The 19986-nt window shown below is 47.9% G+C and overlaps 1 protein-coding gene across 1 annotated transcript in view; it reads left to right on the top strand.

Annotated features, from left to right (window-relative positions):
* Positions 1-19986, top strand: part of LOC134945475 (glucagon receptor-like) — a 221346-nt gene that overhangs the window by 180986 nt on the left and 20374 nt on the right. Inside the window, exons 12-13 of the mRNA XM_063934788.1 lie at positions 4573-4711; positions 12699-12740. Of these exons, the coding sequence (XP_063790858.1) occupies positions 4573-4711; positions 12699-12740 (181 nt within the window). The remainder of the gene's footprint in view (positions 1-4572; positions 4712-12698; positions 12741-19986) is intronic.

Genomic DNA, 19986 nt, shown 5'->3' with positions numbered 1-19986 from the left:
GGTGGGATCGTCACTACGTTTGTTGGCGCCATTCCCCGGAGTCAAGTTCCAAAACCACCGTTGACATCAGCTACTCCAGCACAGCCCAGCCCAGAGGAAAAGACTACAGCTGCTAGACAACTGCCAGCACAGCCAACCACAGCATCAACCAGCCCAGAGGAAAAGATTACAGCGGCTAGATCAGTACATCGACCCCGCATGCCTTTTGCCTCTGGTATGCCTACGTCCCCTAGCTACGCAGAGGATGTCGGTTCCAGCTCGTGTGATCCTGTGGGGGTGCCCAATGATGCTCCTGACCCAAGTGGTTTGCCAACTCCGGCGGTGAGTATGAGAAACCACACTGACTTTTCCATGACTGACCCCTACCAGACTGACCCTAGTAGTCCCCACCTGGATCCCCCTGTAGAGTGTCCCAATTTAGGAGAGATTGAGGGCCACAGGCAGGAGTTTAGGGAGGCTCAACTCTCTGACCCATCCCCAAAAGGCATGAGGCGCCACTCTGGCAGCGGCCTTGACAGGGTTGGGGCAGGAAGTTTGACCTGGCGGGAAGGGTTAAGGTACAGGGTAGCCAGGAAAGTGGGAGGGGATAGACCAGATAGGGAATGTGTCCAACTGGTCCCCTCAGGGAACGTTCCTGCGCAACCGGTGTCGGTTGCCAGCGAAACCCCTTTGGACAGCAACCCGGAGACAGACCGTACCCTGAAGTGCCTGACACAGAGCTTACCCTGGTCTGGAATGTCGGATGACGCCCAGACCAAATGTAAGGCTGGTGCCATGCGTTGGCAGCCGGGGCACTCCAGCGGTTGTGTTGTCTCTGGGCCTCTGCCCATAGGAGAACCCTTGCAGCAAGTTGCTGTGGACATAGCAGGTCCCCTGCCTGTGCACAGTAGATCGGGGAAGACACGCAGCCTCCCTGTAGTGGATGCCACACAGGATCCAGAGGCTGGTGGTCTGGCCGCCATCACTGTGGCACAGGTAGCGGACGAGGAGGAAGGAGTAGGCCTAGGTGACAGGGTAGGTTTCCCGAGTCATAGGTCGACAGTGGAGGATTGGAGGGCAGGTCTGACAGTTAAGGCAGACAGTTGCCAGATAGGTATGACGGAGGTGCAGTGCCTGGGGCACCATGTGGGAGGAGACAGGGGTAGGCCCAACCCAGAGGGGGTGGAGGCAACCAGAGGCTGTCCCCGACCCACATCACCCAGACAGGTACTGACCTTAGAACCTGTAAGGCCCTACGGACATGTTGTCATTGACTTTAGTCCTGTAGTGAACCCCTTGACAGAGATGGCTAGGAAGGGCATTCCCAAGTCAGTGGACTTTGCACCCGCTTGCGAGTTGGCATTCCAGTCATTGAAGAAGACTCGGGTACCCGCTCCAGTGCTGATGTCGCATATTCTTGACCAGGACTGTGTGTTACGAACTATTGCGCCACTGCACGGACTGGGAGCAGTACCGAGACGGAAAGAGCCATATGGGCAGGAGCACCCTGTGGCCTGTTTGAGCAGGAAACTGCTATGGTGGGAGGTGGGGTATGCCACAATTGGGACACCTTGGGTGGCACTTGTTTGTAACCAGCCCCCCACCGTGGTGACTTACCACCTACCTGTTAGGTGGCTGAAACCTACCTTGGGGAAATTGGACAGACTTTTGTGGTGGAGCCTTGAACTTGGACTTCAGGTGGACTATTTGAACATTGTGCACCCACGAAGAGAGGCCCACTGCACTATGGATGAACTGTCTAGGCCGGAGCCTACACACCCTAGGTAGCGTCCCCTTCAACACAAGGGACTGCGGGACCAGGACCCAAATCGTTGGGACATGGGTCCCTGGTTGACCCGCTTGAATGGGGGGGAAGGAATGTGGCCGGAGAGACTAGCCAGCCACACGTGTAATGGCGTCTGCGGCACTGAAGGGGTTAACCCTCGTGCCCAGCGCCATGTTGCGGACTGTTTAAAAGTTTGTTGAATCATGTGTTTTACTTTTAACATGTCATATGTAGTGCTCTGTGCACTATCGCAGGAATGCATGTTTAACTGTATCTATTTTATATTCAAGACAGGCTTGGTGTATATTTAAAGGAAAAATGCAGTTACTATAGATGTCTGAATACGCATCTCTTATCCTCTGGAAATAGGAAGTGGCATGCTAATGGCCCTGTTCTATCAGAGAGGTGTGAAGGACAATACCTTTTGATGTGTAAGTTCCTTAGAGAGAGATGCTAATCATTGGGTTTATGGGCTTGGATTTGATATACGATCCCTGAATGGAAGATAAAGGAAGGAAGACTGTTTGTTTGTATTGTAGCCATTCCTGTTGTAATCTTAAACACTGGGATTGCCTGCAGATGGGAATGACCAGACACATTTGTATTTTGAAGATATGTGATAAATTTATCAATAGTGAATGTTAATCTGATACCAAACTTTGTCTGGGTGACAGGAAGGAGGATATTGTTTTATTGCACTTATATCCTTGTAAAATGTAATTTATTGGTATTTTGTAAAATAACCTGATTGGTTGGAGAAGACAGGGAGGGCTTACCCCCCTGTGATACTGTGTGGAAAACTGACATAAAAAGGAGACCTGCGTGCCTCCAGAGTAGTAGTTGTAACATCTTATTCTGCTGAAACATCTTGATTGTATGCTGTTGCCCCTAGCAATAGGGAGGAGCCTTTTTAAAGGTTATCATTGAGCAATAAACATCTTTGCCTCAAGAAGACTGCTTCATCTTGTGACCAACAGGGTTAGGCCAAACCTAGCCCCGTCCTCCGGCTGTCCAGGGAAGCACCTAGCGTCTCCAAGCTCCGCCTTCCGCCAGCTACCGGTAGAGGCCTAGCAAGTGGCTAGTGGGGATTCGTCAGCACCACACAGCTGTGGTAAAGCAGTGCGTCGGCACATACAGAGCAGAACCGTGGTTCCAAACGCCACGGCAGGTTAGGAGTCTGGTGGTGGCAGCGAGAACCCGCCCACAGCGCAGTGGGTGGAGTCAGTAACAGGCGGTTACTGACGGTAAGCGGGAATCCCCTATGTGGTCAGGCCTCGTGCGGCTTGACCTTCCAATCTGTGCGCAGTCGACGGGACGCGAAAGCGGCGAGTGCTTTCGTACGGTACCGTCCTGTCACAAGTAGTTTCACCTTTTCTGTTGAATTACGAAAATAAATGAACTTTTGCACGATATTCTAATTTTCCTAGTTTCACCTGTACATTATTCTTATGTTAAACTCCTTTCCTGTATGAATGATACTCAATTTTGCTAGTAGTTAATGTCTGTACCTGGATCTCTATATCTGATCGTTATTGTTGCGTGCTATTATTGCACGGTCCATCTTTCTGTTATTCGTATTGTTATCATTTACTCAATAAAAAAAAAGTATTAAAATGACTTAAAAAAAATAAATAAAAAAAATAAAAGGTAGACACCATTTTTTTGCATTTTTGGGATTTATGTGGATAGTTTTGTTATCTGGTACCCCCAATTGTAGAAAGTCGTCTGCTCGCCACGCTTTGGGCTCCCCACAAGGCTTATAACCAACTTTATGCCAACATGGATAGAGAAGATCTGAAAAAGTCCAAAAACATTGAAAAAACCCTGTCTACATTTTTTTGTCGACCTTTTGACCCCATCGACTTAATGTCTGTCTAACATATGATGTCTATCTATTGACTGTCTAACTAGACACTGTCTATCTATCATCTGGATACCAGTGAGCTATAATTACCTGCCGAAACTTTCAAATGTCTTTTTTAGTGGATATCCAGGAATGTTTTCTGTTTAGTTAGTGCCGGACAGGCAAGGGGGTTATTTTGATGTTTGGCTGTTTTTTTTTTCTGCTTAATAAAACTGTCTGAGGCCAGTTGCACCAAAAACCTTGGACTTGTGGGATCTCTCAGCTGCTGTTCACCACCGTCTATCCCGGGAGATGGTACCTGTTCCCTTAACCTTGTTACAATATTTTATATATATATATATATATATATATATATAGTTCCTGTATAGATTTTTACATGTGACCCAACACAGAAGATCATAGATACTTATCACAGAGACTGCACAGTACTGCTCCAGGACTGTTAACCTGTCCCTTTTTTTTACATTGCAGAAGTTCTGTGTGTCTTCTTTAGGTCCAGTGTTTACACTGTAGGGAGACACAGCTTATGTAACACATAGCAATACTGTATGTACTGGCGTTTCTATAATGGGTGCAGTGTGTGCGGTGCACACCGGCCCCTGAGTCCAGAGGGGGCCCCCACCGCACACGCTGCACCCATTTTCTAAATACTCACCTCTCCGGAGTCCCGCGGCGATGTCCACGGCGGTATTAAAACTCTGTGAAAATGTCCCAGCGGCCATTTTCACGGTGTTCTGCGCATACGCAGTAGAGAAATCTCAGGGAAAATGGCCACCGTGCCATTTTCCTGGAGATCTGCGCATGCGCAGTAGAGTCTGAGCACTCTAGTGCTCAGACTCTCAGCGCTGCCGTCAGAGAGGAGGGGGCCTGAACGGAGGAGGCTGCACCCGGGCCTCCTCCTCTCTTAAAGCGCCCCTGACTGTATGTCTCTCTACCCCCACAGGCTGGCTAAAGCAACGCTGACACTTATTCCACTATTTGGCATCCATGAGGTTGTGTTCATCTTCGCCACAGACGAGCAGACGTCAGGAATTCTACGCTACATGAAGGTCTTCTTCAACCTCTTTTTCAGCTCCTTCCAGGTGAGACCACCACTGGGTTACAGCAAGAATACTGGTTAATTAATTCTAGCTCATTCACATAACAAAGGAACGTGAAGTGTTTTGGTGCCCATACACTTGTGAGATAATTGGTGCTAACCTTCGATTTCGACCTCATCTGTGAGAGAAATTGAAGGATTGTATGCACATTTTAGGTACCTTGAGACGTGATGCGCGGGCACGCCGCTCGAGTGTCGTGCCTCAAGATATTATGTGCTGCACTTAATATCCAGAGGCCGCTCCCACTCGGCAGTGACGTGTCGATCACGTGATTACCATGCGATCTATTGCATGATCCCATGGTAATCACTTTGGCAGTTCAGGTGCGATTTCATCGCACCTGAACTGCCGGTGCGATGCCCCGCGATGTCACGTATGGGAACCATTAAGGTGTATACATACGGTGAGATAAATCTGTAAGATTTTGACTATATAGTCAAAATCTTAAGGAAAGTTAGTACATAGCTCAAGATGTTAGGCAGTTTGCGATACCGATTCGATCTTGATGCGCACTCCCGTGGGGTCGGTATCGCAAGGGTAGATAGACTGTGCAGGCAAGTAAATCTTGACTATCTAGTGTACTATCTAGTACAAAGTATAGCCAAAATTGGCACTTAGTCAAAATCGTACATAGACAAAATCTCAAGCACAGATAGTCAAAATCTGTCCTATCTGTGCTATCTGGGCTCTGGGTGAGTTCAAGGGAAATCGCATAGTGAAAATCGGGCATAGCAAGGATCTCACCGTGTGTACTCACCTTTAGACTGATAGTATATCAGAGATCTGATTAAGTGGTAGTGTTAAACAGTAAATTTATAGTGTCAATATCGTACGCAGCGCAGTACAAAGTGGGGGCCCTACTCATAAGGACTTACAATCTAAAGTGGTTGGGCTGTGCAGAGGACCAGAAGGTGAAAATTAATGAATTCTAATTTGGCAAAATCACCAGTTTTTGGCAATTGTATTAAAGGAAAAATGTACGTTTTGGGCTTTGAATTTTTTAAATAAAATATATATAGATTTTTTTATTTGCAAAACCCATTAAAGAACAGTTTTTCTCTGACGTCCTAGTGGATGCTGGGACTCCGTCAGGACCATGGGGATTAGCGGCTCCGCAGGAGACAGGGCACAAAAATAAAAGCTTTAGGACTAGGTGGTGTGCACTGGCTCCTCCCCCTATGACCCTCCTCCAAGCCTCAGTTAGGTTTTTGTGCCCGTCCGAGCAGGGTGCAATCTAGGTGGCTCTCCTAAAGAGCTGCTTAGAAAAAGTTATTAGGTTTTTTATTTTCAGTGAGTCCTGCTGGCAACAGGCTCACTGCATCGAGGGACTTAGGGGAGAGAATTTCAACTCACTTGCGTGCAGGATGGATTGGATTCTTAGGCTACTGGACACCATTAGCTCCAGAGGGATCGAACACAGGCCCAGCCATGGAGTCCGGTCCCGGAGCCGCGCCGCCGACCCCCTTGCAGATGCCGAAAAGTGAAGAGGTCCAGAAACCGGCGGCAGAAGACTTTTCAGTCTTCATGAGGTAGCGCACAGCACTGCAGCTGTGCGCCATTGTTGTCAGCACACTTCACACCAGCGGTCACTGAGGGTGCAGGGCGCTGGGGGGGGGCGCCCTGGGCAGCAATGATAATACCTTGTTCTGGCTAAAAATACATCACATATAGCCCCTGGGGCTATATGGATGTATTTAACCCCTGCCAGGTCTCACAAACACCGGGAGAAGAGCCCGCCGAAATAGGGGGCGGGGCCTATCTCCTCAGCACACAGCGCCATTTTCCTGCACAGCTCCGCTGCGAGGAAGGCTCCCAGGACTCTCCCCTGCACTGCACTACAGAAACAGGGTAAAAAAACAGAGAGGGGGGGCACTTTTTTGGCGATATTGATATATTAAGCTGCTATAAAGGAAACAACACTTCTGTAGGGTTGTTCCTATATATTTATAGCGCTTGGGTGTGTGCTGGCAAACTCTCCCTCTGTCTCCCCAAAGGGCTAGTGGGGTCCTGTCTTCGATAAGAGCATTCCCTGTGTGTCTGCTGTGTGTCGACATGTATGAGGACGATGTTGGTGTGGAGGAGGAGCAATTGCCGGTAATGGTGATGTCACCCCCTAGGGAGTCGACACCGGAATGGATGGCTTTGTTTATGGAATTACGTGATAATGTCAGCACGTTACAAAAATCAGTTGACGACATGAGACGGCCGGCAAACCAGTTAGTACAGGCGTCTCAGACACCGTCAGGGGCTGTAAAACGCCCTTTACCTCAGTCGGTCGACCCAGACACGGACACCGAATCTAGTGTCGACGGTGAAGAAACAAACGTATTTTCCAGTAGGGCCACACGTTATATGATCACGGCAATGAAGGAGGCTTTGCATATCTCTGATACTGCAAGTACCACAAAAAGGGGTATTATGTGGGGTCTGAAAAAACTACCTGTAGTTTTTCCTGAATCAGAGGAATTGAATGAAGTGTGTGATGAAGCGTGGGTTAACCCCGATAGAAAACTGCTAATTTCAAAGAAGTTATTGGCATTATATCCTTTCCCGCCAGAGGTTAGGGCGCGCTGGGAAACACCCCCTAGGGTGGATAAGGCACTCACACGCTTATCAAAACAAGTGGCGTTACCGTCTCCTGAAACGGCCGCCCTCAAGGATCCAGCTGATAGGAGGCTGGAAACTACCCTGAAAAGTATATACACTCATACTGGTGTTATACTGCGACCAGCCATCGCCTCAGCATGGATGTGCAGTGCTGGGGTGGTTTGGTCGGATTCCCTGACTGAAAATATTGATACCCTGGATAGGGACAGTATTTTATTGACTATAGAGCAATTAAAGGATGCTTTTCTTTATATGCGAGATGCTCAGAGGGATATTTGCACTCTGGCATCGAGAGTAAGTGCGATGTCCATATCTGCCAGAAGAAGTTTATGGACGCGACAGTGGTCAGGTGATGCGGATTCCAAACGGCATATGGAAGTATTGCCGTATAAAGGGGAGGAATTATTTGGGGTCGGTCTATCGGATTTGGTGGCCACGGCAACAGCCGGGAAATCCACCTTTTTACCTCAGGTCACCTCCCAACAGAAAAAGACACCGTCTTTTCAGCCGCAGTCCTTTCGTTCCTATAAGAACAAGCGGGCAAAAGGACAGTCATATCTGCCCCGAGGCAAAGGAAAGGGTAAGAGAGTGCACCAAGCAGCTCCCTCCCAGGAGCAGAAGCCCTCCCCGGCTTCTGCAAAGCCCTCAGCATGACGTTGGGGCTTTACAAGCGGACTCAGGGGCGGTGGGGGGTCGACTCAAGAATTTCAGCGCACAGTGGGCTCACTCACAGGTGGACCCCTGGATCCTGCAGGTAGTATCTCAGGGTTACAGGTTGGAATTCGAGAAGTCTCCCCCTCGCCGGTTCCTAAAGTCTGCTCTGCCAACGTCTCCCTCAGACAGGGCGACGGTATTGGAAGCCATTCACAAGCTGTATTCTCAGCAGGTGATAGTCAAGGTACCCCTCCTACAACAGGGAAAGGGGTATTATTCCACACTATTTGTGGTACCGAAGCCGGACGGCTCGGTAAGACCTATTCTAAATCTGAAATCTTTGAACCTGTACATACAAAAATTCAAGTTCAAGATGGAGTCACTCAGAGCAGTGATAGCGAATCTGGAAGAAGGGGACTTTATGGTGTCCCTGGACATCAAGGATGCTTACCTGCATGTCCCAATTTGCCCTTCACATCAAGGGTACCTCAGGTTCGTGGTGCAAAACTGTCATTATCAGTTTCAGACGCTGCCGTTTGGATTGTCCACGGCACCTCGGGTCTTTACCAAGGTAATGGCCGAAATGATGTTTCTTCTGCGAAGAAAAGGCGTATTAATTATCCCTTACTTGGACGATCTCCTGATAAGGGCAAGGTCCAGAGAACAGCTGGAGGACGTAGTAGCACTAACCCAAGTAGTGCTGCAACAGCACGGGTGGATTCTGAATTTTCCAAAATCTCAATTGACCCCGACGACACGTCTGCTGTTCCTGGGAATGATTCTGGACACGGTTCAGAAAAAGGTGTTTCTTCCGGAGGAGAAAGCCAGGGAGTTATCCGAACTTGTCAGGAACCTCCTAAAACCAGGAAAAGGGTCTGTGCATCAATGCACAAGAGTCCTGGGAAAAATGGTGGCTTCTTACGAAGCGATTCCATTCGGCAGATTCCACGCACGAACTTTTCAGTGGGATCTGCTGGACAAATGGTCCGGATCGCATCTGCAGATGCATCAGCGGATAACTTTGTCTCCACGGACAAGGGTGTCTCTTCTGTGGTGGTTGCAGAGTGCTCATCTGTTAGAGGGCCGCAGATTCGGCATACAGGACTGGGTCCTGGTGACCACGGATGCCAGTCTGAGAGGCTGGGGAGCGGTCACACAAGGAAGAAACTTCCAGGGAGTATGGTCAAGCCTGGAGATGTCTCTTCACATAAATATACTGGAGCTAAGAGCGATTTACAATGCTCTAAGCCTGGCAAAACCCCTGCTTCAGGGTCAGCCAGTGTTGATCCAGTCGGACAACATCACGGCAGTCGCCCACGTAAACAGACAGGGCGGCACAAGAAGCAGGAGGGCAATGGCAGAAGCTGCAAGGATTCTTCGCTGGGCGGAAGATCATGTGATAGCACTGTCAGCAGTGTTCATTCCGGGAGTGGACAACTGGGAAGCGGACTTCCTCAGCAGACACGATCTACAACCGGGAGAGTGGGGACTTCATCCAGAAGTCTTCCACATGATTGTGAACCGTTGGGAAAAACCAAAGGTGGATATGATGGCGTCCCGCCTCAACAAAAAACTGGACAGGTATTGCGCCAGGTCAAGAGACCCTCAGGCAATAGCTGTGGACGCTCTGGTAACACCGTGGGTGTTCCAGTCAGTGTATTTTTTTCCTCCTCTGCCTCTCATACCAAAAGTACTGAGAATTATACGGCAAAGGGGAGTAAGAACGATACTCGTGGCTCCGGATTGGCCAAGAAGAACTTGGTACCCGGAACTTCAGGAGATGCTCACGGAAGGTCCGTGGCCTCTACCTCTAAGACGGGACCTGCTTCAGCAGGGACCGTGTCTATTCCAAGACTTTCCGCGGCTGCGTTTGACGGCATGGCGGTTGAACGCCGAATTCTAAGGGAAAAAGGCATTACGGAAGAGGTCATCCCTACCCTGGTAAAAGCCAGGAAGGAGGTGACTGCACAACATTATCACCGCATTTGGAGAAAATATGTTGCGTGGTGTGAGGCCAGGAAGGCCCCGACGGAGGAATTTCAACTGGGTCGATTCCTACATTTCCTGCAAACAGGATTGTCTATGGGCCTCAAATTAGGGTCCATTAAGGTTCAAATTTCGGCCCTGTCGATTTTCTTCCAGAAAGAATTGGCTTCAGTTCCTGAAGTCCAGACTTTTGTAAAAGGAGTACTACATATACAGCCCCCGGTTGTGCCCCCAGTGGCTCCGTGGGATCTTAATGTAGTTTTGGATTTTCTCAAATCCCATTGGTTTGAGCCACTCAAATCGGTGGATTTGAAATATCTTACATGGAAAGTAACCATGCTACTGGCCCTGGCTTCAGCCAGGAGAGTGTCAGAATTGGCGGCTTTATCGTATAAAAGCCCATATCTGATTTTCCATTCGGACAGGGCAGAACTGCGGACGCGTCCTCAGTTTCTGCCTAAGGTGGTTTCAGCGTTTCACCTGAACCAGCCTATTGTGGTGCCTGCGGCTACTAGCGATTTGGAGGATTCCAAGTTGCGGGACGTTGTCAGGGCATTGAAAATATATATTTCAAGGACGGCTGGAGTCAGAAAATCTGACTCGCTGTTTATACCGTATGCACCCAACAAGCTGGGTGCTCCTGCTTCTAAGCAGACGATTGCTCGTTGGATTTGTAGCACAATTCAACTTGCACATTCTGTGGCAGGCCTGCCACAGCCTAAATCTATCAAGGCCCATTCCACAAGGAAGGTGGGCTCATCTTGGGCGGCTGCCCGAGGGGTCTCGGCATTACAACTCTGCCGAGCAGCTACGTGGTCGGGGGAGAACACGTTTGTAAAATTCTACAAATTTGATACCCTGGCTAAAGAGGACCTGGAGTTCTCTCATCCGGTGCTGCAGAGTCATCCGCACTCTCCCGCCCGTTTGGGAGCTTTGGTATAATCCCCATGGTCCTGACGGAGTCCCAGCATCCACTAGGACGTCAGAGAAAATAAGATTTTACTTACCGATAAATCTATTTCTCGTAGTCCGTAGTGGATGCTGGGCGCCCATCCCAAGTGCGGATTGTCTGCAATACTTGTACATAGTTATTGTTACAAAAAAATCGGGTTGTTATTGTTGTGAGCCGTCTGTTCAGAGGCTCCTACGTTTGTCATACTGTTAACTGGGTTCAGATCACAGGTTGTACGGTGTGATTGGTGTGGCTGGTATGAGTCTTACCCGGGATACAAAATCCTTCCTTATTGTGTACGCTCGTCCGGGCACAGTATCCTGAGGCTTGGAGGAGGGTCATAGGGGGAGGAGCCAGTGCACACCACCTAGTCCTAAAGCTTTTATTTTTGTGCCCTGTCTCCTGCGGAGCCGCTAATCCCCATGGTCCTGACGGAGTCCCAGCATCCACTACGGACTACGAGAAATAGATTTATCGGTAAGTAAAATCTTATTATTTTTTTTAAATGCTCATGTGTAGGACCTGACGATTGGCTTCCTCAAAATGTTTACCTGTAGTAATGCATAATATAGAACAAGATGCTACAGCACTCACCACCAGATAGCGGCCATTTCTGTAAATAATGAGTGCCACGCCATTTTCCCGGTGATTTGTGCAGGATTTCAGAGAGATATGAAACATGGGTGCATAATGTGCGGTGTGGACCCTTGTAGATCTAGGGCATTCTCTGATATATCACCAAAGCACATGGGTGATGAGGAGTAGAATGCTACTACAGCTTGCACAACATAAAATATGCAAATTAGCTCTGCACATACCGAAACAACCGGCTACATGCAGGTGCTGCTGGAGAGGTGAGGATGAGGGTAGGGGCGAGTACAGTAGGGTTACATTCATGTAATTGCCAACAGATGCAGACTGGCACACAAAGGCCACCTCTTTGTGCTGGCGCATATACTACACCTGGTAATGTTTATGGTTGCCAGCCCCAGATATTCACTTCTGATTGGCTGATTGCAAATACACCACCAAAGCAAAGATACTTGCATTTTTTTCATGCACATATGAGTATTTTAGCATGTTTTTGTTTTTTTTTCTACACAGGGAGACTTTACTTGCTGTATTCAAAAAGTTTTGTTTCTTTTTATTAACACCTAAGAGCAAATTCCTATTTCACTCTAAAAACAAATGTTTTAAACAACCGCATAAGTGTACACGTGTTACGGATGCAACTCTACTAGTGTCTTCCTATATATATTTTTTTTAACTTTGCAACTGCAGCAAAATTTGTATTTATTGACTTCACCTGCGAACTTGGACCCAGTTGCGTTCAAACTCTTCATCATGCCCTCTCCTGTATTAGTAAATGTTGTAATATACTATGGCCGGGATGTAATGAAATCCAAGATTTGCGGCCGGGCGGGATGCTGGTCGAACTTGGATATTTTTTTAAAGGGGCAATTAGTTACAAGGCATGGTTTAGCCTTGTAAATGATTGCCTCTTTAAGAAAACATCCAGCACGACTACCGAAGTTGGACTTTATTACATCCCGGCCTCTAAGTGTGTTACTATAAAAATTCTTTGTCCAAATTAATATTGAATTGGCTTAATTCTTGTAATTTAGTACACTGGCTCCCTTTATGTTATAAGTTAGGAGATAGAGTGGCAGTGTCCTGACTGAACAGTGTAGGAGTTACACACCGTGATGTTATAGCTATATAATAGAAGCAATCACAGGTCATTGACGCCTTTTACCGTCTCTCTTACAGGGATTTCTTGTTGCGGTGCTGTACTGCTTTGCTAATAAAGAGGTAAGTTTATCAGATTGTCATTAAGGACTGATGTTTGGGTCATTACACCAGCAGCCTTGTGATTCAAGCATCCAGAATATTCTTACCCTTCACCATACAATCCATTAATAGATTTCATTTTATTTGTTTAGAAACATTAAAATAATAATAGTGGGGATGCTACAGTAATAGTGATTTCTTTCATTTATGGTCCGGATCTTTGCAGCATGGAAACTGTTACCTGGGCACTGGAATAACAAGTCCAGGCAGGACTCTCTGTGACAATGGCCAGGCCGACCCCCAGCCAGCACTGGACCATTCTAAGTTGGATGTTGAAAAAGTACTGTTTAGAACAGAGATGTTGCCCAAGGAAGGAAAGACACAACCTTTGTAAGGGCACACGGTGATAGCAATATTCAGGAACCGTTTTCCATCCCAGATAAAAATAATAAGATTTTACTTACCGATAAATCTATTTCTCGTAGTCCGTAGTGGATGCTGGGACTCCGTCAGGACCATGGGGATTAGCGGCTCCGCAGGAGACAGGGCACAAAAATAAAGCTTTAGGATCAGGTGGTGTGCACTGGCTCCTCCCCCTATGACCCTCCTCCAAGCCTCAGTTAGGATACTGTGCCCGGACGAGCGTACACAATAAGGAAGGATTTTGAATCCCGGGTAAGACTCATACCAAACACAACACAAAATATACTCGGCGCCTGATCCTTCTTTCGTTAGCAGACGTAAATCTGGGACTGGGCTGCAGCTTCCTAATAAGGGCTTATTGCAGAAACCCCTTTAGCAAGCAAAATCACAAAAAATTAAAACCGAGGTTTTAATAGGAAGCGCTGTCCAGTCACATCAAATTAAACATATGTATATTTATTATTTAAAAAAGAAGCATATATGGCCATATATTTACACATAAATAACCAAAAATTATGATATAATCAATGATATAGTAATCAATATTAAAATAGCATAAAAAGTCTGATTAGTTAATCAATTAGTAAGGGCATGCAATCTTGTTATAATCATTCATTAGTATTTATCATGTTAGTCCATTTGATAATTGGATCCAATCTTATTCCATTGTTAGTTGTGCAAAAAATCACTGGTAAGTTTAACTCCTACCTCCCATATATAGCAATTTTCGGGGGCTGTTGCAAATTAGAGACCAATGTTCGGATTATTGTAAAATGGATCCAATAGGACTTACAAGCCGGGGGAGCGCTCCCTCTCTCTTTTTCCAGCCGTGTGGGCACGTAAATAGCACACTTGTTTCCAGCGTGAGGAAGCCGCCGAGTACCCGGAAGTGGATAGGCGGAGAAACGCGTCACGTGATCGAGCTGTGAGCTGTGAACTGCCGCTCTTGGGAGCCGTACCTCACGCTGGAAACAAGTGTGCTATTTACGTGCCCACACGGCTGGAAAAAGAGAGAGGGAGCGCTCCCCCGGCTTGTAAGTCCTATTGGATCCATTTTACAATAATCCGAACATTGGTCTCTAATTTGCAACAGCCCCCGAAAATTGCTATATACGGGAGGTAGGAGTTAAACTTACCAGTGATTTTTTGCACAACTAACAATGGAATAAGATTGGATCCAATTATCAAATGGACTAACATGATAAATACTAATGAATGATTATAACAAGATTGCATGCCCTTACTAATTGATTAACTAATCAGACTTTTTATGCTATTTTAATATTGATTACTATATCATTGATTATATCATAATTTTTGGTTATTTATGTGTAAATATATGGCCATATATGCTTCTTTTTTAAATAATAAATATACATATGTTTAATTTGATGTGACTGGACAGCGCTTCCTATTAAAACCTCGGTTTTAATTTTTTAAGACTCATACCAGCCACACCAATCACACCGTACAACTTGTGATCTGAACCCAGTTAACAGTATGACAAACGTAGGAGCCTCTGAACAGACGGCTCACAACAATAACAACCCGATTTTTTTGTAACAATAACTATGTACAAGTATTGCAGACAATCCGCACTTGGGATGGGCGCCCAGCATCCACTACGGACTACGAGAAATAGATTTATCGGTAAGTAAAATCTTATTTTCTCTGACGTCCTAGTGGATGCTGGGACTCCGTCAGGACCATGGGGATTATACCAAAGCTCCCAAACGGGCGGGAGAGTGCGGATGACTCTGCAGCACCGAATGAGAGAACTCCAGGTCCTCTTTAGCCAGGGTATCAAATTTGTAGAATTTTACAAACGTGTTCTCCCCCGACCACGTAGCTGCTCGGCAGAGTTGTAATGCCGAGACCCCTCGGGCAGCCGCCCAGGATGAGCCCACCTTCCTTGTGGAATGGGCCTTGACAGATTTAGGCTGTGGCAGGCCTGCCACAGAATGTGCAAGTTGAATTGTGCTACAAATCCAACGAGCAATCGTCTGCTTAGAAGCAGGAGCACCTAGCTTGTTGGGTGCATACAGTATAAACAGCGAGTCAGATTTTCTGACGCCAGCCGTCCTTGAAATATATATTTTCAATGCCCGGACAACGTCCAGCAACTTGGAATCCTCCAAATCGCTAGTAGCCGCAGGCACCACAATAGGCTGGTTCAGGTGAAACGCTGACACCACCTTAGGCAGAAACTGAGGACGCGTCCGCAGTTCTGCCCTGTCCGAATGGATACTTTCCACGTAAGATATTTCAAATCCACCGATTTGAGTGGCTCAAACCAATGGGATTTGAGAAAATCCAAAACTACATTAAGGTCCCACGGAGCCACTGGGGGCACAACCGGGGGCTGTATATGTAGTACTCCTTTTACAAAAGTCTGGACTTCAGGAACTGAAGCCAATTCTTTCTGGAAGAAAAATCGACAGGGCCGAAATTTGAACCTTAATGGACCCCAATTTGAGGCCCATAGACAATCCTGTTTGCAGGAAATGTAGGAATCGACCCAGTTGAAATTCCTCCGTGGGGGCCTTCCTGGCCTCACACCACGCAACATATTTTCTCCAAATGCGGTGATAATGTTGTGCAGACACCTCCTTCCTGGCTTTTACCAGTGTAGGAATGACCTCTTCCGGAATGCCTTTTTCCCTTAGAATTCGGCGTTCAACCGCCATGCCGTCAAACGCAGCCGCGGTAAGTCTTGGAATAGACACGGTCCCTGCTGAAGCAGGTCCCGTCTTAGAGGTAGAGGCCACGGATCTTCCGTGAGCATCTCCTGAAGTTCCGGGTACCAAGTTCTTCTTGGCCAATCCGGAGCCACGAGTATCGTTCTTACTCCCCTTTGCCGTATAATTCTCAGTACTTTTGGTATGAGAGGCAGAGGAGGAAACACATACACTGACTGGAACACCCACGGTGTTACCAGAGCGTCCACAGCTATTGCCTGAGGGTCTCTTGACCTGGCGCAATACCTGTCCAGTTTTTTGTTGAGGCGAGACGCCATCATATCCACCTTTGGTTTTTCCCAATGGTTCACAATCATGTGGAAGACTTCTGGATGAAGTCCCCACTCTCCCGGGTGTAGATCGTGTCTGCTGAGGAAGTCTGCTTCCCAGTTGTCCACTCCCGGAATGAACACTGCTGACAGTGCTATCACATGATCTTCCGCCCAGCGAAGAATCCTTGCAGCTTCTGCCATTGCTCTCCTGCTTCTTGTGCCGCCCTGTCTGTTTACGTGGGCGACTGCCGTGATGTTGTCCGACTGGATCAACACCGGCTGACCCTGAAGCAGGGGTTTTGCCAGGCTTAGAGCATTGTAAATCGCTCTTAGCTCCAGTATATTTATGTGAAGAGACATCTCCAGGCTTGACCATACTCCCTGGAAGTTTCTTCCCTGTGTGACCGCTCCCCAGCCTCTCAGACTGGCATCCGTGGTCACCAGGACCCAGTCCTGTATGCCGAATCTGCGGCCCTCTAACAGATGAGCACTCTGCAACCACCACAGAAGAGACACCCTTGTCCGTGGCGATAAGGTTATCCGCTGATGCATCTGCAGATGCGATCCGGACCATTTGTCCAGCAGATCCCACTGAAAAGTTCGTGCGTGGAATCTGCCGAATGGAATCGCTTCGTAAGAAGCCACCATCTTTCCCAGGACTCTTGTGCATTGATGCACAGACACTTTTCCTGGTTTTAGGAGGTTCCTGACAAGTTCGGATAACTCCCTGGCTTTCTCCTCCGGAAGAAACACCTTTTTCTGAACCGTGTCCAGAATCATTCCCAGGAACAGCAGACGTGTCGTCGGGTTCAATTGAGATTTTGGAAAATTCAGAATCCACCCGTGCTGTTGCAGCACTACTTGGGTTAGTGCTACTACGTCTTCCAGCTGTTCTCTGGACCTTGCCCTTATCAGGAGATCGTCCAAGTAAGGGATAATTAATACGCCTTTTCTTCGCAGAAGAAACATCATCTCGGCCATTACCTTGGTAAAGACCCGAGGTGCCGTGGACAATCCAAACGGCAGCGTCTGAAACTGATAATGACAGTTTTGCACCACGAACCTGAGGTACCCTTGGTGTGAAGGGCAAATTGGGACATGCAGGTAAGCATCCTTGATGTCCAGGGACACCATAAAGTCCCCTTCTTCCAGATTCGCTATCACTGCTCTGAGTGACTCCATCTTGAACTTGAATTTTTGTATGTACAGGTTCAAAGATTTCAGATTTAGAATAGGTCTTACCGAGCCGTCCGGCTTCGGTACCACAAATAGCGTGGAGTAATACCCCTTTCCCTGTTGTAGGAGGGGTACCTTGACTATCACCTGCTGAGAAAACAGCTTGTGAATGGCTTCCAATACCGTCGCCCTGTCTGAGGGAGACGTTGGCAAAGCAGACTTTAGGAACCGGCGAGGGGGAGACTTCTCGAATTCCAACCTGTAACCCTAAGATACTACCTGCAGGATCCAGGGGTCCACCTGTGAGCAAGCCCACTGCGCGCTGAAATTCTTGAGTCGACCCCCCACCGCTCCTGAGTCCGCTTGTAAAGCCCCAGCGTCATGCTGAGGGCTTTGCAGAACCCGGGGAGGGCTTCTGTTCCTGGGAAGGAGCTGCTTGCTGCCCTCTCTTACCCTTTCCTCTGCCTCGGGGCAGATATGACTGTCCTTTTGCCCGCTTGTTCTTATAGGACCGAAAGGACTGCGGCTGAAAAGACGGTGTCTTTTTCTGTTGGGAGGGGGTCTGAGGTAAAAAGGTGGATTTCCCGGCAGTTGCCTTGGCCACCAGATCCGATAGACCCACGCCAAATAATTCCTCCCCTTTATACGGCAATACTTCCATATGCCGTTTGGAATCCGCATCACCTGACCACTGTCGCGTCCATAAACTTCTTCTGGCAGATATGGACATCGCACTTACTCTCGATGCCAGAGTGCAAATATCCCTCTGAGCATCTCGCATATAAAGAAAAGCATCCTTTAATTGCTCTAAAGTCAATAAAATACTGTCCCTATCCAGGGTATCAATATTTTCAGTCAGGGAATCCGACCAGACCACCCCAGCACTGCACATCCAGGCTGAGGCGATGGCTGGTCGCAGTATAACACCAGTATGTGTGTATATACTTTTTAGGGTAGTTTCCAGCCTCCTATCAGCTGGATCCTTGAGGGCGGCCGTATCAGGAGACGGTAACGCCACTTGTTTTGATAAGCGTGTGAGCGCCTTATCCACCCTAGGGGGTGTTTCCCAGCGCGCCCTAACCTCTGGCGGGAAAGGGTATAATGCCAATAACTTTTTTGAAATTAGCACTTTTCTATCTGGGTTAACCCACGCTTCATCACATACATCATTCAATTCCTCTGATTCAGGAAAAACTACAGGTAGTTTTTTCACACCCCACATAATACCCCTTTTTGTGGTACTTGCAGTATCAGAGATATGTAAAGCCTCCTTCATTGCCGTGATCATATAACGTGTGGCCCTACTGGAAAATACGTTTGTTTCTTCACCGTCGACACTAGATTCAGTGTCCGTGTCTGGGTCTGTGTCGACCGACTGAGGTAAAGGGCGTTTTACAGCCCCTGACGGTGTCTGAGACGCCTGGGCAGGTACTAACTGGTTTGCCGGCCGTCTCATGTCGTCAACTGATTTTTGTAATGTGCTGACATTATCACGTAATTCCATAAACAAAGCCATCCATTCCGGTGTCGACTCCCTGGGGGGTGACATCACCATTACCGGCAATTGCTCTGCCTCCACACCAACATCGTCCTCATACATGTCGACACACACGTACCGACACACAGGGAATGCTCTATTGAAGACAGGACCCCACTAGCCCTTTGGGGAGACAGAGGGAGAGTTTGCCAGCACACACCCAAGCGCTATAATATATATGGGAACAACCCTATATAAGTGTTGTATCCTTATAGCAGCTTAAATATAGTAATATCGCCAAAAAAAGTGCCCCCCCTCTCTGTTTTACCCTGTTTCTGTAGTGCAGTGCAGGGGAGAGTCCTGGGAGCCTTCCTCACAGCGGAGCTGAGCAGGAAAATGGCGCTGTGTGCTGAGGAGAATAAGCCCCGCCCCCTATTTCGGCGGGCTCTTCTCCCGGAGTTTGTGAGATCTGGCAGGGGTTAAATACATCCATATAGCCTCAAGGGCTATATGTGATGTATTTTTAGCCATAAGAAAGGTATTATACATTGCTGCCCAGGGCGCCCCCCCCAGCGCCCTGCACCCTCAGTGACCGCTGTGTGAAGTGTGCTGACAACAATGGCGCACAGCTGCAGTGCTGTGCGCTACCTCATGAAGACTGAAAAGTCTTCTGCCGCCTGTTTCTGGACCTCTTCAATCTTCGGCATCTGCAAGGGGGGTCGGCGGCGCGGCTCCGGGACCGGACTCCATGGCTGGGCCTGTGTTCGATCCCTCTGGAGCTAATGGTGTCCAGTAGCCTAAGAAGCCAATCCATCCTGCACGCAGGTGAGTTCACTTCTCTCCCCTAAGTCCCTCGATGCAGTGAGCCTGTTGCCAGCAGGACTCACTGAAAATAAAAAACCTAAAAACTTTTTCTAAGCAGCTCTTTAGGAGAGCCACCTAGATTGCACCCTGCTCGGACGGGCACAAAAACCTAACTGAGGCTTGGAGGAGGGTCATAGGGGGAGGAGCCAGTGCACACCACCTGATCCTAAAGCTTTATTTTTGTGCCCTGTCTCCTGCGGAGCCGCTAATCCCCATGGTCCTGACGGAGTCCCAGCATCCACTAGGACGTCAGAGAAATTTGTTTTCTTTAGCATAGGTAAAAAAACAAAAGGAAGAAATAAAGCCCTAAGGAACCA

Source organism: Pseudophryne corroboree, chromosome 7, assembly GCF_028390025.1.
Source record: "Pseudophryne corroboree isolate aPseCor3 chromosome 7, aPseCor3.hap2, whole genome shotgun sequence".
Lineage (NCBI taxonomy): Eukaryota > Metazoa > Chordata > Amphibia > Anura > Myobatrachidae > Pseudophryne > Pseudophryne corroboree.
This window is presented reverse-complemented; position numbering and strand designations above follow the sequence as displayed.